Genomic DNA, 17,458 nt, shown 5'->3' with positions numbered 1-17,458 from the left:
TTGATTGATGAAGGATGTATTTGTAAAATCACAGTGTACTCCGTGATTTTGTACATACATGTTTCTAATCTGTGATTTCAAATCACCTAGTGCCTTTCAATCAAAACCAAAATTGGCTTCCTTGCAAAAATTTTTCAGTTACAGAGACAATTATATGTTGCTTTAGAATAACCTACAAATATTGTTAATGCCATTGAAATTGTAGCAATTAAAAGTTAACAGCTGAATTCAAATAGTTACTGAGGTCCACAGAAAAATCTTTTCCATTTATCTTACTTTGTCTATATTTCTATTTTTCTTACTTTGTCAGTGAGAGGCATATACGTGTAATGTTTGGCACTATTCTTTCAACTTATAAAAGTAGGAAAAAAAACAATATTAGAAGAAATTTTAAAATCACTAAACACTTATTCAGTGTTTTAAAGTATATCTTTCTAATTTATTTTCTCTACAAGTCACCCAGTCTTGAAATACTCTCATTCTTTTTGTTTTCTTCATTGCTTTCATAGAACATCCATGTATTTATTCATTTATCCATTTATACCTTCATTCATTTATTCATTAATTTATTTGCCTATTTGCAAAAGATTTGAAGACAAACACAACATTATCTCCTTAAGAAATTTACAGTTCTCTGAGGAAACAGCCATGTAAATAAGTCATGAATATCTCCTTTGGCTGTAGCATTAACTCTTTCTGTGGGGACCAGGAGAGGTGATTTCTCACAGAGATGGTGAGAAATAGCTTTAAAATTGGGTAAAGTTTGCTGTGGGAGTTTCCAATTTCATGGTTTCTTCAGGGCTCCTCAATTAAGTGATAAGGATCCAGAGTAAAATCAGTTCTGATTAGTATTTATTCCCAATGGTTTCTGCAGTTAGATGCTGTTACAACTTTTTATTGGCCTGTAGCTCCCACTGTAATAAATAAGGCCACAGGAGAAACCTGATGACAGTGGTTTAACCAGATAAGTTCTCTTTTCCTCCCATCACCAAAGTCTGCATGAGCCAGTCATGGCCCCAACTCCTTCTGCCCTTCTTAGTGTGGCTTCCATCTGAGGCTTGACCTCATGGCCTCACAATTAGTTAAAGAATGCTTCTCCATCTCAAGCCTCCTATCCTTGTTCAGGGAAGGAAGAAGAGGAAAGAAGTGAAATGGACAGTGATCCACATCAGGAAAATGAAACTTTCCAAAAATGTTCTTCAGGCTTTCACTTATGTTTCACCGGCCAAACTGTACCATGTGGCTATGTGTACTTATACTAGGAGTCTTGGTAACATAAGGTGGGGTTTTTTTTGTTTTGTTTTTTTTAAACTGACCACTTTGTTGCCCCAAACAAAAATAAAAATTCTTTTTGCAGGGAGGAAGTAGAGAAATAATACTGGTGAGCAAATATCAGAATTCACAGGGAGGACCTAACATATAAAGTGAAATTGGAATAAACACACAAAAATTAGCTTTCATTGATGTGTGCTGAGTACCTTAAGCTATTGTGAACTGGCCAACAAATTATGACAACTCCAAGGCTGAATTTTCTCCTCTTTTTTTCTTATGCACCTCTTTCTTTTTATGGGATATGGAGTGTTAACATAATGGTGTATGTAAGTCATAGTGGCAATGTACCCTTTGAACTAAGGTGGAGATGAGGGATAACTCTGTTTCTACGATGTTAGTAGGTACCACATTATCAATCAACAAAGCATTTGTGAGCCAGATTTGGCAATAAGGACAAAGCAGGACACCTACTCCACTCTCTGACCCCAAGGGAAGTGAAGTTGTGTGGAACAAAGGAGCCTTCATTTGACAAACTTCCAAGAGAGACAGTGCCCTCCATATATAGCCATATTTTACTGATCAGTAATTTATAAACTTGGCAGTAAAAAACTGATGTGTTAAAACAAAATTCTGATTGGTATGGGTTCATAAGAGCTGGGGGAGATGGAAGTGGGGACAGACAAATAGTCAATTCTTTCAGGTTTTACTATAAAAGTGAGTTATTTGAAGGGTGAAAAGAAGTGAGGACTCAGGAATAGTAAAAATTTTCTAGCTCAAGAGACTGGATGATGGTTTCTCTATTTAAGACTGATAATACAGGGTACAGTAGAGGTTTTGGAAGAAATGTAACAGATTTGGTGTCTGGAGATTATCGAGGGATTTAAATGGTTCCTAGTGCCTAATTTCACTAGACTGTTAGAAGTGCAGATCTGAAGCTGATAAACTGTTTTGGGCTGGCTATATATATTTGATAATTATTTGTATATTAATATACCTGCTAAGGCTGTTTAACAAATCACCACAAACTTGGTGGCTTAAAACAATAGATATTTATTGTCTCACAGTTCTGGAGGCTAGAAGTCCAAAATCAAGATGTCAGCAAGGCCATACTTTCTCTCCAAAACTTTAGGAGAAGATCCTTTCTTGCCTCTTCCTAGATTCTTGTGGGTACCAAAAGTCCTTGGCTTGTAGATGTATCACTCCAATCTCTGCATCTGTCTTCTCATGGTGTTCTCCTCTGTGTTTCTGTATCTAAATTTCCTTCTTCTTAAAAGGACACTAGTCATTGGATTAAGACCCACCCTAATATGGTATAACCCCATCTTAACTTGATTACATCTGCAAAGACCCTATTTACAAATAAGGGCACATTCACAGGTACCAAGGGTTAAGTATTTAACATATCTTTTTGGAGGACATCATTCAGCCCACTATAATATATATGGTGAAAGAATCCACAAAAATGGATATGATTACTCTGACAGAGGATGTGGGGTGAGAATAGGACCAGTGAAAGTCCCTTGGAGGGATTCCTCCTTGAAACAGAACAAAGTAATAAAGGGGGGGATAAGGACATGACCTGGCTTACAAGACATAAAAAATAATCCAGAAAAGTTGCATGCTGGCAAATGCATTTTGAAGAAGAGATGTGATAAGAGGGTAAAAATCTTCAGAGCCTTCAAGAAGCATGAGTACTGGCAATAGGCCATTGTAACTCTTACTAAAGTTTGGCTACTAAACAATTGTTACTAAACAAGCTTGGAGGCAGATAGATCATTTAGGAAGACACTGCAGTGACCTGGTCAGATTATGACAGTTGCCTGAACCAGAATTGTTGCAGTGGGAAGAGAGAGGACTGGGCAGCTTATTGAAGTAAAATCAAAAGGAGATGATGCTGCATTGAATATAGAAAAGAATTCAAGGATGACTTCCAGGATTTTTTTTTGGCAAAGTGTAAGACTGGTTGGCATTATTGAGGTAAATAACACAGCAAGTCCATGGAGGGATGATGATTTCAGTTTTAAATATCTTGATGACATATTGTCGTATTTTCTGGTAGCAGAGTACAGTGTGCTGATGTATATAAGTGTTGGAGACTCAGAAAAGGATTGGATCTAAATATAAGTATTTGGTAAAGAAAGGTGATAATTGAAACTGTTAGAATGGGTGAAATTATCCAGCGAGGTAATAGCTTTACGTGAGGACATACCTGCAGTATATGTAGGGATGGGAGGGAAAAGAGGCACCTCCAGAGAGCTGGGAGAGGATGGTGAGTGCTCATGAGGAAGACCAGGAGGATGCAGTGTTCAGATCCAAGAAGTCTTCATGTAGGTGGGGCTGTGAACAGTGTCAAAGGCTGCATAGAGGACAAGTAACATACGGGCTGAGAGGAGTCTACAAACTTAAAAAAACACAAAACGTGCATGTGTGTGAATGCATATGCATGTGTGTGTGGGAAAGTGTGTGTCTTCAGAGAGTCACTTTGGTGCACTAAAAGGAGTAGATGGTAGATTAAATGGGGTTCCTGGCTGGAAAGAGCTCTTTCAATCATCTGACCATGAAGCAGAAGAGAATAGTATCTACAAGTGAAAATAACCAAACTGAAAGCGAGATTCATTGGCATAACTGAAACTGACTGAAGAACTGGTGGTGTTTAAAATGCCATGAGGAAAATCCAGATGAAAGGGAGAGTTCAGGGAGAGAGAAGAGAGTATGGTGATTGAGCACATTTTCTGAAAAGACCGAACGAAAGGAAACCTCAGAGGGTTAGTTCACTTTTTATGGGAGAATGGTCACCCCCTCCATTGCATCAGGAAGTAAGGAGGAAAGGATGCTGTTCAGTAGAAATAGATGACAAATAGGTTATTCAGCTAAGAATATTCTTCCAAATTAAGAGGGGAGGAAGAATAAAATAATTTGGAGACATTAGCTCCCTAACTTTCAAATGCTGTTTTCATGCTATTTTTAAGGATATAGTGATTGTGTTTCTTCTGCCCTCTCCTCTGAAAAGAAACTTTGGGCATTCTATGCTGTTAGTTCAACCAGAGGAGCTCTCTTTCATGTGGTCTGCCATCACCCATTCGTCAGAACACTTCCTGACAGCTGCATCGTGCCACCAGAAAGTCACTCCTTTTTTTTCCCCAGGGAAAGGGGCTGGAGAGCTCTCACTGGGGGCCCTGGAGACGGCAGCTCACAATTCCTGCCAACATGACTGAAATCAAAGGTTTTGACATACAGTTTTGTATCTTGATTTCTATGCCCAAATAGTTTATTAAATTTTTTTTTTCTTTTCTGGGGCAATCTAATAAAGATCAGCTTGGACCAATGATGTTTCCTATTGTTCCTGTAATCTGCACTGTAATCTTTTTTTAAATCTTTTGCAGATAGATACGGTATTAGTTCTTGCTTTGCCATTTTATTTTTTCCATTACTATTGCAAGTTATACAAATTGTTATTAAACATTAAACACACTGGTGGATGAAGGGGTGGATGTTTCTTCCTTTTTCACTTACAGTACAGTTCAAATAGGTTGTGTAGAAAGTATTGGATAACCATACTGTGTTAGGGAACATTAAAATGATTTCATTTTGGATAGCTCACTTGTGATCCACAGAGAGTGTTGTGGTATTGGTTTTGATAAAACTTCACAACCAATGGGAATCTTTTTCGAGTTAGTGTGGAGTGGCCTTAATGCTGGAAATAATCCTGTTGGCCAAGACCCCAGAGCTATACAGATGAGAAAAGGATGCCGGAAATTCTGTTGTTTACATATGTGTCTGTAACACTGAGCCGCTAGAGCAGCCCAGCAAGCCCAGAGGGTAAGATGCTTAATAACCTTGTGGTTTTCTATTTAATTTTTATATTTTCCTGCTGGGACAGAGCATGTGTTGTTCTCAGAGCAAAGAAAATACAGTTGCTTATAAGATGCAGAACTACTGTAGGTCTGGGAAACAGAGGGATTCAGTGTTTCTTCTTAAAGTGGACTTGATTTCTTCCCTCCCTCTTCCATTTTCCACGTTGGTATTATTTATCCTGACAGCCTGTCATACATTTCCTGTTTTGTAAAAAATAACTGTGTACTAACAAAACTCAGGTAAGATTTTCAACTCTAAATTTAGACTAATATATTATGTTGATAATGAAACCTTTTTTTGTAGTTCCAAATGAATATGAGTTAGTCAATGTGTTTGAAGTAATCTATATTCTTAGAGTAAAAATAAAGTAGAATTATTATGCAAATCCTCATATTTATGCCTCATGCATTTAGAGTTATTTTCATTTTGCTGGTCCTCATGCTAAATTCCTGTCACTGTTAGCAGAAAAGTATACTTCAAACTTAGATTAATATTGATTTCTTTATATAAGCTACCTGGGTAGTGTGGAGGAGAAGAGACATAGAATATAATAACAAAATCCTGACATAATAAAAGGAAATGGGTGTTTAGAGAAAGTAATTACAGAACAAAGGAAAAAGGATCTCTGAAAACCGTTGGGAAGTATTTGCTTATGTTTCCTGCAAAGATAAATTATAAAATAAATGTTGAATGGGTAAATCTGTTAAATAGAAATATAAAGGAGATATTCTTTTTAAAATGCAATTATAAACATGTAAGTTACATGGCACTGAAATACACAATGATATTTCTTGATATTCTCGTTTAAGTAAACACTAGTTTTCCTTTTTTCTAAAATCATCTGAATTTACTTTTGCTAATATTTTTGTGGGATAGGGTATTGTTATAACTTTTGATTAAATATTTTGTTAATCATTTTATTGTCAAATATCCTATTGTCATATCATTTAAAATATCCTTTAAATATTGTTAAGTATCCTTTAAATATTGTCAAATATTTAAATACATATAAATTAGTCTTTAATTCTGACTTTTCTCCATATTTTTACATAAGCATTAGATTAGAAAGGAATCTTGACAAGCTAGTGATACAATATTTGTATAAGTTTTGTGTGATTTTGCAATATTGATTTAAAATATCAATGTCTATTTGAATATTTAGAAAAACATTTAATATGAATTGTATTTTTCCCTAAAACTTTAAAAAATAGTTTTCTTGTGAAATAACATCATTTAGTGGTCTCTCTTGCACTGTTTGTTCATATGTTTTCATTGGATTCAGTATTTGCTTGATCATTGGGACCTAGCTTCTTGGTGCCTCACTATGGGTGTAGCCTTGAAATTTATGAGGGTTTCATCTAATTATTAGAGCCACACATATAATGGCAGTAATTCTTTACAACTGAAAATGATCTCAGGCCACTTCTATTTGAAGAAGCATCATATCTCCTGTACTTGTATTACAAGGTCAATTGAATTCTGCCATAATGCCAAAACCTTCAAAATACCCTTTTTAGCAAGATTTTAGAGAAGCCTTGAAAGAAAAGTCTGGCTGCCTGAGTTGAGACTTAAAAAATCAGTGGAACTTTGATAGTTGCTGAAAAGCACAAAGACTCTTCTACTGTTTAGAAGTAGTTGGAGCAAAGGGTTTTGAGGCATAAATTAATATACAGCCAGGTAGGATTGGGATGAGTGATTTCCCTCACTGGAGCAGAAAAAAATACACCTTGTGGGTAGTAGACATTGTTCTCAATAGCTAGAGTAGGATGGAGTTGTGGAGCATCTTAAAATTCATACAGATTAATTTTGCCCTTATATATTATACAGTGGGGACAATTGCAAATTTCTGAAGACATGGAGTATTTCTTCTTCTCATCCTCTGCTTCCTCCTTCTTCTTCATCATCTTATTCTTAATCATCATCTTCTTCGTTTTCATCATTGGCATACTTTCAACACATGATTGTGCTTCTGTGTGCAAGGTAACTTACACACATATCTACAATTTTGATAGCTGTGCGATCAAATGAACTTTATTTTACATATTATCTTTATTTTACACGTGAAAAAATCTAATGTTCAAAAATGTTAAATGATTTCTTTAAAGCCACAAATATAGTAAGTGGAGCCAGGATTCCAGACAATGTCTTTCTGGCTCCAGAGCTATTCCACTGTGCTGCACTGGTATTTTAGGGATGTGAATCTGGCTGGAGTTAGCAGGATGGTTTGGAATGGGCATTGGGGTAACAGAACTCAGGGAGGGGCGGTGAGACAACAGGAAAATCAATTCCAGCATGTGTAAACCCAGCCAATCTCAGTCCTGTCAGGTGGTCCACTCTTGGCATTGGGAATAGAAAGAAGAAATTGATCCTGAAAATAAGCAGGTTTTACATTTAAATTGGCTGTTCTCATATTCATCTCTTATGCTTTCCTCTCTCTTTTATTTTCTTGAATGTTGCAGTCATATTCAGAGAAGATATATTTTGATTTCTCAAAGGAAATTTCATCTCTGATTTTCATCTACTATTACTGATTCACAAATGAAATACGTGAAATGACTGGAAATGATATTGGGATTACACTGACATTCCTTTGTTTCTTTTTAATGCATGATATGAATGAATGCCTAGTGACCACACCTTCTTAAAATTATGGAGAGATGCAATTATTACCAAAAAAAATTATCCTATAAGTTTTATTTCAATGGGTGAAGAGTGAATATAAAATTTATGTTGCTAATAGATAATTTTGAGAACAGTATATGTATAGTAAAAAGAATAGAACCCATTTATCAACACTTTTCCCTTCAAATATCCAAACCTTAAATGTATTATTTTGCTTTTCCTCTAAATAGGACTAATCTCTGCAATAGCATTCAATTTCTTCTCTTCTATTTTTCAATGTTTTTAACGAAATAAAATTAGAAAAGCACCTTATGTTATAATAATGAGTTTTGAATAATATGTATAATTTCTATGTTATCGTTTTAGAAATGTACTATGTACTATTTTAGAAGCTTGCTGTCACTTAAGTAGGCTTTATTGGAGTAATACCTTTTGCCAAGCATCCAAACAGATAAAGATAGTTGAAATGTAAAGATTCATCCTTTGAAAATTATCATTACTAAAAGAATAAGTACATTTGTTGTTTCAAATGCTTTGGTCACTGACTTTATGACATTTTATTTTAATTAAATAAGTCTAGGCTGAATTCCAAGACTGTTTTCCAAAGAGGGAATTTTGTATACCCCAGTCCTCAGTGCCATCACCAATTATAGCTGTTCAACTGTGATCAAGTATGAATTGAGACTTTGGTTATAAAAAGGAAAACTGTATAGGTATTTTATTGGAGAAAATCAGCCCATCAAAGAGAAGATGGGTTGGGCTCAGGGCCATTTCACTGAAATCATATCAATAGCTTTGCAGAGGATTATTAATCTTATTATATGTTTAAATATTATCTTGGTGATTTATAGTCATTGGTATTTGCCAAGAATTGCTGTTACGTGTAACAAAGATATAAAGATATTTGATGTTAAAATTCTGATAGAAGCATCTTTTTTGGTAGCTGAAGACAGAGATATCCTTAGTATTGGGCAGGAAACATGCTCATTGCAGAACTTACAAATTGTATTTTATCCCAATGCTTGCTTTTAATTTGTGGAATTTAAGGTTCAAAAAAATAGAAGTGAGTCTTTCAGTCACTGACTCATGAACATATGTTTCTAAGTTGCAGGAACTGTTTAGAAATGTAACACGAGGTAAAGTGACAATATTTAAATGAAGAAGAGCCTGAAGCAACTTTAGACTAGTTTTTATGGAAAGAGTTCTGAGGGTTTTTCATAGAGTCTTTCATTTCCTCCCTTAGTGAATTTAGGATTTTGAAGGCATTATGTCAAAAGTTGAATTTATGATGGCTGCCAAAGATCAAACGGCTTTATTATTCAGCATATATTCATAGATTCCTTTCTTCTGCTTACTCATCATCTGAATGAGGTGAAAACATAACTCACAAATTATAAGTGCTCAGTGGAATGGTAACACTTTGTAACAAAGGAGAGGAGGGGGGGAGGTGGAAGTGCCAGGCAATCCCTGGAGTTTAATGTAGTTCTGGAAAGTTCTATTTGTAAGCTTTTCCTAGGTAGGAGTTCGAGTAATTGCAGGGGTTGTGTAAGGACTCAGGTGTGCCTCATTCCATTTTTAGTTCAGAATCTCCTGTAGGTTTACCTGTGGCAGGACTGAGTCAGACCAAAGCCAGACAACTTAGAGCTGCTCTCATCCCATTCTCTGATGCTGCCCAAGTTTCTCTGTTCTTCTTATGACAGAGCTTAAGTTATAAAACTTATTACTGTGTGGATTGAAAACATTGATTGTGACAATTATGATAATAAATAGACTCTAAAAATGTTGATGCTGTATGAATCTACATGCTTGTTTCTGAACTTTGGATGTGGGACTGCAATAAATTTGACCTACTAGTGCAGATTGATGGGAAAGACTACAGTACTCACCGAGCCATAAGCAGGTCAGCTGTCTTAGAAGCGGGCTTCTCACAGAAGGCAGGGCCTAAGCCTACCTGACACCAAAGCTTGACTCCTAGGTCTTATATTAATATATTCACTTGTCTATATCTACTCTGTGGCTGTAAGTGGTTATTGAGTATTTTGCCTATATAAATTAATGAAAATGACACATTCTAGTAACCTAGATGTTTATCAGAAACAATATCAGAAGTATAAATAATGCAAGAGGCAAACTCCCCCTCCCAACTTCTCAGTCCTGTGAAACCCCTTGATTCTCTTATTTTTTGGAAAGGGTACACATGCCTTTTTCTCTCAAGTCCCTCATCCACTTTCCACACTATTTCAAAAGTATTTGTGGCTGGCTATGTATAAACATTTGTCTTTTGTAGATAAAGATATTCACTGTAATATATATATATATATATATATATATATATATATATATATATATTTCAGATAATTCAAATAATTAAGTTCCTGATCACGATTAATATGGAAGTTAACCTCACTGAAAACTTTTTCTATATTAATTATAAAAGTCTATCAGCATCCAGTTTTCCAAAGTCACCTTCTTTAGGAGAGTCTGATTTATTTAGTAAACTTGTAATACTTGTCTTTTGGGGAAAAAAAAGAATAGTTTTAAGTCACTCTGTTTTCTTGCAAGTTTATTCACTTTGTGGTGAATATCTACTGCGTCTCCAACCTTGTTCTGGCAATAGAAATAGAAATGCAAACTAAACTAAAAATCCCCTGCTTTCGTCAAGTGTAAATTTTAGCTAGTGAAGCAATAGAATCCACAAATTCAGTAATTATATATTAAGTAATGCTAAGTTCTTGACGAAAGAAAAGGCAGGCTAAGAGGGAATGGAGAATGTGTTTCCTTTTGACATAACCTGAGAACTGCCCTCCGTCAGGGTGAATGAAAGAAATCTACCATGAGGAATCTTAGGAGGAAAAGTTATAGGTAGATTAAAAAACACTAAAGTCTCTAGTCAGGAGAGTTTTGTCTTTTGAAGGAATGGCCAGAAGGCCAGCAGCTGCAGAAAGTAAGCAAAGCAGAGGCAGGTGTACTGTGAAACTAATCCAGCTAAGTTTCAAGATAATCTTTCACATTAAAAAAAAGGCCTCCTCACCCCATAATGGTGTGAATCTCAGGTCCAGAAATCTCAGATCCTGGAGAATAGTTTGGAGAAGTAGCCTGTACCCAGATCATGAGACTCTCACAGGCCACAGCAATAACTTCTTTTTTTATTGTGAGCCTGATGGGAAGTGATTTAAGTGTTTTGATCCTAAGTTGAGTTTTAAAAGGATCACTCCAGCTGTTGTGGAGAATACACTGGAGTAGGGAAAAGTTAGAGAGACTGGTTAAAATACAACAGTCCAGGCAAGAGATAAGGCAGTTTGAAATAGTTACTAGAAACAGAGTTGATGAGATTATGAAAATACAGAATTTTCCAACAACGATGATGTGCAGTGTAAAAAAAGAGGAATCAAAAATGATCTCTTAAAAAAAAAAAAAAGATGATCTCTTGGCTTGATCTGAGAAACTGGAATAATAAAATATCTGTTTGTTGACAGGAGGCCAGTGGGAGGAGTAGTTTAGATTGGGAGCTGGTGTTTAAGAATTTGTTTTTGGACATGTGAAATTTGAGATACCAGTTAAATATTGAAGTGGTGATGTCAGCTGGATTCATGAGTCGAGAACTAAAAGAAGATCTCAGAATAGATAAATAATTTTGGTAAACATCAGGAAATAGGTGGTTTTGAAGGCAAAGGGCTGGATGCATTCAGCTAGACATACTGCCACTGGGGAAGAGAAAGGGTGAGAAGACTCAGCCCTGGAGCACTTCCACCTCAGAAGTGTGCGGTGAGACAGACCCACTGAAGCAGAATAAGAAGCAGACACCAGCAAAGTAGAGAAGAACCATGAGAGAGGGGTCTTCTAGAAGCCAAGTAAATGAGTGACCTGGAAAGATGGAATGGCCAGATATATAAATGCTACTAATTGGTCAAGTAAGACAGGAATTTCAAGCCTGGAATTAAACATTAATTAGATTTAGCAATGTAGAAGTCATTGATTGTTTTTGTAGAGATCTAGGCTTGAATATTAATACAGTGGGTTCAAGAGAGAATTGGATGAGTGAAAATGTCTTTTAAAGATTTTTGTTTCAAAAAATTCCAGAGAAATAGGATGGCCCCTGGATGGGGATCAAGATGATTTTTTTTAAGGCTGACGGTATTACAGCTGCCCATTTCCTGATGGGAATGATCTAGAAGAGAAGTATAAACTGATTTAGTAGGAGAGAGGGGACTGTTTTCGGGGGACCCACATCCTTGAGTGTGTTAGAGGTGATTAGATGGAGCATACAAATGGGAAGTTTGGCCTTAAGGGCTTGAATGATCCCTCCATAGAAACAAGCAGAGTATAATGGTATTAATGAGGCTGATAGCTGTGGTAGAACCAGAGTATAGTGGTTGTCTTTGATAACTTTTCTTTTCTTAGTGAAATAGAAAAAACAAGTTCATCAAGAGAGATGGAAGAGTTGAGAAAGACATGGGAAGTTTGAAGACAGAAAATGTGTGGCGTTGTTCAAGAGAACAGGACAGCGAATTGATTGAGTTGGCTTGGTAGCACTAAAGGCTGGCTTGATGTTCAAGTCAAGAAGTTGAAGTGAGACCAGATGACAAGGGATGTGTTTTCTCCAAGTATGATCAGGTGCTGAGGTGCATCTATGGACCAGGCAGGTAGTTGGAATTAACCAGAATTAGAGTTTTCTAGGCAAGTAAGGTGGAGAGAATGCCATTCTAGCCAAAGATAACTTGCTAATAATGGAGCACAGAATAGGGAGGGTAACGTTGATGTGAAGTAGATGAGAAACAGAAGGCAATAGAATCAATTTATAGGAGGTCCAAGTTGGGTCAAAGAAGAGAGTTATGGGGCCAATAGGTGAAGGTAATCAGAAAGGTGCTTGACATTGAAATGGGAAAGAAATGCTAACTTGGTAATGACATCTAGGGTATATAACCAGCCAATGGGTGGGTGAGGTAAAATTATTGGAATTAATAGGAACTGAGAGATGAGAATATTGTAAGGATAATGTATGTGAAAATACTTTGGACATTAAATGAAGTTTTTGTCCCTGAAAATATATTTTATCCCTCTACTACCTAATCAATTAACACAATTTGTTTTACTAGATAAGCTTTATTTTTTATTAATAAATATTTTTCAATTTACTTAAATGTGGAATACTTGCCTCATAAAAATACATGGAAAAGCATAATGTTATATATATATGTATATGTATATGTGTGTGTATATATATATATATAGATATAGATATAGATATAGATAGATTTTATTATGGTAAAAACATAAATATCCACAGGTAGACACTAATTTTAATACCCATTCCCATACTGACGCTCTAATTTTTTGTTTGTGATTTTATCCATTTACCTTCTTGCTATTTTTTATGATGTTTTGATTGGTCTTACAGACTGTATTAGAGAACAATCTTCAGGCAGGGATAAAATCTAGACAGAATTTTCCACATCTAACAAATTGTAAGCCCATAATCTTTCTAGAGGTTTATTATTTTGCCAATGATTTAGATAAAAATAAAAATAATGTTTATTAATAATGTTATTTAGTATTCTTGGGCTTAAGCTTATAACACAACCAATATTTTTACAATTACATGTATTTTTAAATATAAGAAACAATTTTGTATTGTTATGAAGAAATGCTGTTACATTAAAAAATTACATGTTTTACTGATCAATTAAAATCAAAGAATCATTTTTGTCTAAAAACCCAAGCTGTCTAAACAGCTTCAAATATATTTTAATGGGGTTTCTTAAAGCCTAGATGAGAATGTTGACCAGACGTATATCCCTTGTTTTGAATGACGTCAGTTCTACTCTGGTGCAACTAGTGCAGCATCACCTCTTCTGCATTATGTGACCATGTGGCAGAGAATGAAAATGTCCTGTTTATTTGCATTTAAATAACAGGCATTACTTCTTTTGTCTGTATTTCCACTATCAATAGAATGCAGTTTCCAAGCATATATTTGTAAATACTGTTATTAGTAATCATGTTAACTTGAAGTATAGATTGAAAGCCTCTGTAAGATAGAGACAAAAATATTGCCAAAATGCACTGAACATGTTTTTTAAAAATCAAAGCATAATTTTCTATTTCTGTACAATCCTCTAAGAAAAAGAAACCCCCTTAGTTTTGTTTAGATATTCTAGAGTAGAGGTGTCCAATAGGAATATTGTTCAAGCAACATACACAATTTAAAGTTACATTAAAAAGTTAAAAAATTGCATAGCACAGGGAGATCAGCTCCATGGTTTGTGACCACCTAGAGAGGTGGGATAGGGAGGATGGGAGGGAGGTGCAAGAGGGAGGAGATTTGGGGATATATGTATATGTATAGCTGATTCACTTTGTTATAAAGCAGAAACTAACACACCACTGTAAAGCAATTATACTCCAATAAAGATGTTTAAAAAAAAGTTAAAAAATAAACATGAAATTAATTTTAGTAGTATATTTTACTTAACTCAATATATTAAAAATATCATTCTAAAATATAATCAATATAAAATTATGAATGAGATATTTTACATTTTTGTTTTCTATACTGTGCCTAATTTACATATACAGTACATCTCAGATCAGACTACCCTCATTTCAAGAGCACACCAGCTCCATCTGGCTAATGACTGCCATGTAGGACAGGCCCCAGAATATAAACAGTTACAAAGTATTCTCACAGCAACCGTAGATCATGGTTAGGAATTATATTTATCTCTGTGTTGTAAATGAAGATACATGTTTGAGTGACCTTCTCAAGAAACAGATTTATCCCAGGTTTTCTGTTTCTGAACCCAGTATTCTCTGGGTTTCACTATACCATTCTGATGCTGTTATATTGATATATTTTTATTATACTGATACTGAGAAGTATGTGACATATGATGACCCGTGGAAATAACTGGTGTCAGTATGTTCTTTCCTTGCTATAATTTAAGAAAACCTAATTGGTGTGAAAAGCAGGCAATGATGAAAACAACGAAACCCAGTTTCTAAGAATCCACACATTTCTTAGTTTTTTTTTTTCTTCTTCTTCTTTTTATGAATTAAATGAAAGATACAAATCTGGGAGAGCAGAGAGGGAAAAAAAGTAAAAATAGAGTTTTTGAGGAAGATTTAAAATTGTGGCATTATTGGGATTACTTGGGAAAGAGTTGAAAAAATATTTATATGATTGAGAGGGTGAATATAAACAAAGCAAGTTTAAAAAAATGTCTTGAGTTTAATCTGGTTTCAGCTCTTTCCTTGCACATGTCTTACATTTTCTATGTTAGAGACTGGAAAGCCAGATCTGTTGAGAAATATAAACACTGGCTATTAACTTCCTGTTATTTTGACATTTTTAACGCAATTCCTTACTTGTCTTTAGTAAAGAAATTAAAAAAACCTATGCCTACAATAAAAATAAATGCATGAAAACTGATTCCAGATCAGTTAACAATTGTGTTAAGAACTCTGTTTTATAGTTAAATTGCTTTTTTCTTTAGTGTTGTCTATTTTTATGCCAAAGCAGAAACATCAGCTCTTAGAAAGATGATTGGAGAAGTTGAGAGACTCTATGTCTAAACAAATTACTAATACATTTTGGCTAAAAGGGAGAAAGTATAGCCAGGGAAGAAGTTTCGCTAGCATGTAAAGTAACTGATCTTCAAATCAAAATCTAACATTTACATCTTTAAATATTTCATGTCTTTTCTTTCAAATAAAATTTTCCCAATGGAATCAAGATTTTGGATATATTATTATAAGAAGTAGCTTAAGTATTGTACAACCACCATATTTGTTTTTCTAGGGTAAGGTATTTTCCTCCCAATGATATATCTGAAAACTGATTACTTGTTTTATATTAATTAAAATGTAAAGAATTAGAACAAAACATTTGATTGATATTATTTTAATCTCAGAAGAGTCCATAAATCAATAGGCTATAAATCTAGTGCCAGTGACTGAGACAAGAAGTCAACGTTTCATCTAAACATCAACATCTTATTAGCTGTTGTTCTGATAATTTGTGATGAAATATATGTACATATTAATATTTCTCCTTTTGTTACATAATATGAGAATGTCCAGTTTTGAACAATTTCATTGTTCTCCTTTGCTTTTTCTATATTATTTTATTTCAGTTTTTCTGAGAGTTAAAATGCTCCTTAGCAAGAAAAAACAATTGGTTTAACATCCTTGTAATACTATAAGTAAATATAGTACTATAAATGCATAGTTTTAATTATACACAAAATCAATTTCACATGTTCCTTTTATATTTTTTCCATTCATTCATAAAGGGTACAATATACTCTCTGAAACTTATGCTATTTCTATTCAGAGGTAGGTAGCCTTGTGATTTCAAAATAGATTAATCATGTGTTTTAAGGAAAAACATAATTGTGAAACTTGGGTAGGTCCGTATTCACTAATAATTTTATTTTCTCAGCGTCCTCTGTAATCATATCCACACGGGCATATAATTCAAGAACTAAATCTGACTTGTAGTAATTTGGAGTCGCCAAGGGCTTCACTGAACTCCTGTAAGTCCTGCACCTTGAACATATTGCCATGGGTGGCTATTGCAGCTGGTTTCCTGTTTAAAATATTTCGAGAACTTTTGAAAGTTCAGTTCGTTCTCTGCCCAGAGTTTCTTCATTTTCCATAAAGAAAGAAGAACTGAACATCTGTAAATATTTATATTTGGGAGATTAATCAGTAATATGTGATTAAACTCCAAAAATTGGGTTACTCTGTGTTGTAGTTTATGCAATTCTATTATTTACAGTTTTTTTCAACATGTTCAAAGTAATTTGCTTTGTTTGGTTCATAACCTCATTTTTGTTATATTTAAAAATATGAACACATCTAGATCAGATGCTATGAGTGAATCTTTGGAGAAAAAAATATCCTTGAATTTGACTTGAATATCTGTGAGTCATATTTCACAAGTAATCAGAATGTAAGCTCCATCAGGATGGACATTTAAATCTATTTATTTACTGATGCACCTTCAACCCCTGGAACAATGTGCCCAGCAGTTGACAAAAATTAAATAATATTAGTTGAATGAATGCAGGAATATTCAAGGCTCAAAAGCTAAAAAATGTTTACCCTTATTCTACACTAGCAACATGCAGAAATAAGTAGACATTATTATATAGGCATGTGTATGTTTTTAGTAAAACGATCATCAAAATGTATTGTTTTACATGCATTTACTTGTTTGTGTGTCTCATTTTGCCTTTGCTTCACATGAGTTGCAGAAATCATTTTAAAACCCTAAACTGAATGAAGATAAAAGTAAAGACAAATGGAAATAAGTATACGTACTTTAAAAAATCTTAAAAGTACTATTGTTAAATTAATTAAACAGGGAGCCTGTTAGACGGAAGGGTTCTAATGTCATGGTGGCCTGTGGAAGCAAAACAAAATCTAAGTCCATTAACACTTCAAGGTTACTAAATTGAAACCTAAGGACAGCTAATCACAAACAGCCAACTTGGGATTAAGTTATAGCTAATCAATAATTTCCTTCCTTTGCTTCCACCTTTTCTTTATAAAAGTCTCTCCTCAGCCCCTGTCAGTGGAGTCTTCTGGTTTAGCACTATCTGATTGGAGTCGATTTTTGCTGAAATAACATTTTTAATATGCCTCAATTTATCTTTTAACACTATATACTTACCACTACTTGTTTTTAATTATGTGTATTTTAGTT

At 34.5% G+C, this 17,458-nt stretch overlaps 1 protein-coding gene across 3 annotated transcripts in view; it reads left to right on the top strand.

The window, feature by feature from the left end:
- The first annotated feature begins 5,070 nt into the window (after positions 1-5,070).
- CCDC102B (coiled-coil domain containing 102B) overlaps positions 5,071-17,458 on the top strand; it is a 222,667-nt gene continuing 210,279 nt past the window's right edge. The window contains exon 1 of one of the 3 annotated variants that reach the window (XM_007189940.2): positions 5,071-5,091. Coding sequence is in view for 1 of the 3 variants with exons in the window: in XM_057526836.1 (XP_057382819.1) it covers positions 7,085-7,107 (23 nt within the window). In the remaining 2 variants the exon portion in view is untranslated. Of the gene's footprint in view, positions 5,092-5,305; positions 5,367-7,043; positions 7,108-17,458 lie in introns of those variants that run through there. The other 2 variants (XM_057526837.1, XM_057526836.1) reach the window with 2 other exon arrangements.

Source organism: Balaenoptera acutorostrata, chromosome 13 (genome assembly GCF_949987535.1).
Source record: "Balaenoptera acutorostrata chromosome 13, mBalAcu1.1, whole genome shotgun sequence".
Taxonomy (NCBI): Eukaryota; Metazoa; Chordata; class Mammalia; order Artiodactyla; family Balaenopteridae; genus Balaenoptera; species Balaenoptera acutorostrata.
This window is presented reverse-complemented; position numbering and strand designations above follow the sequence as displayed.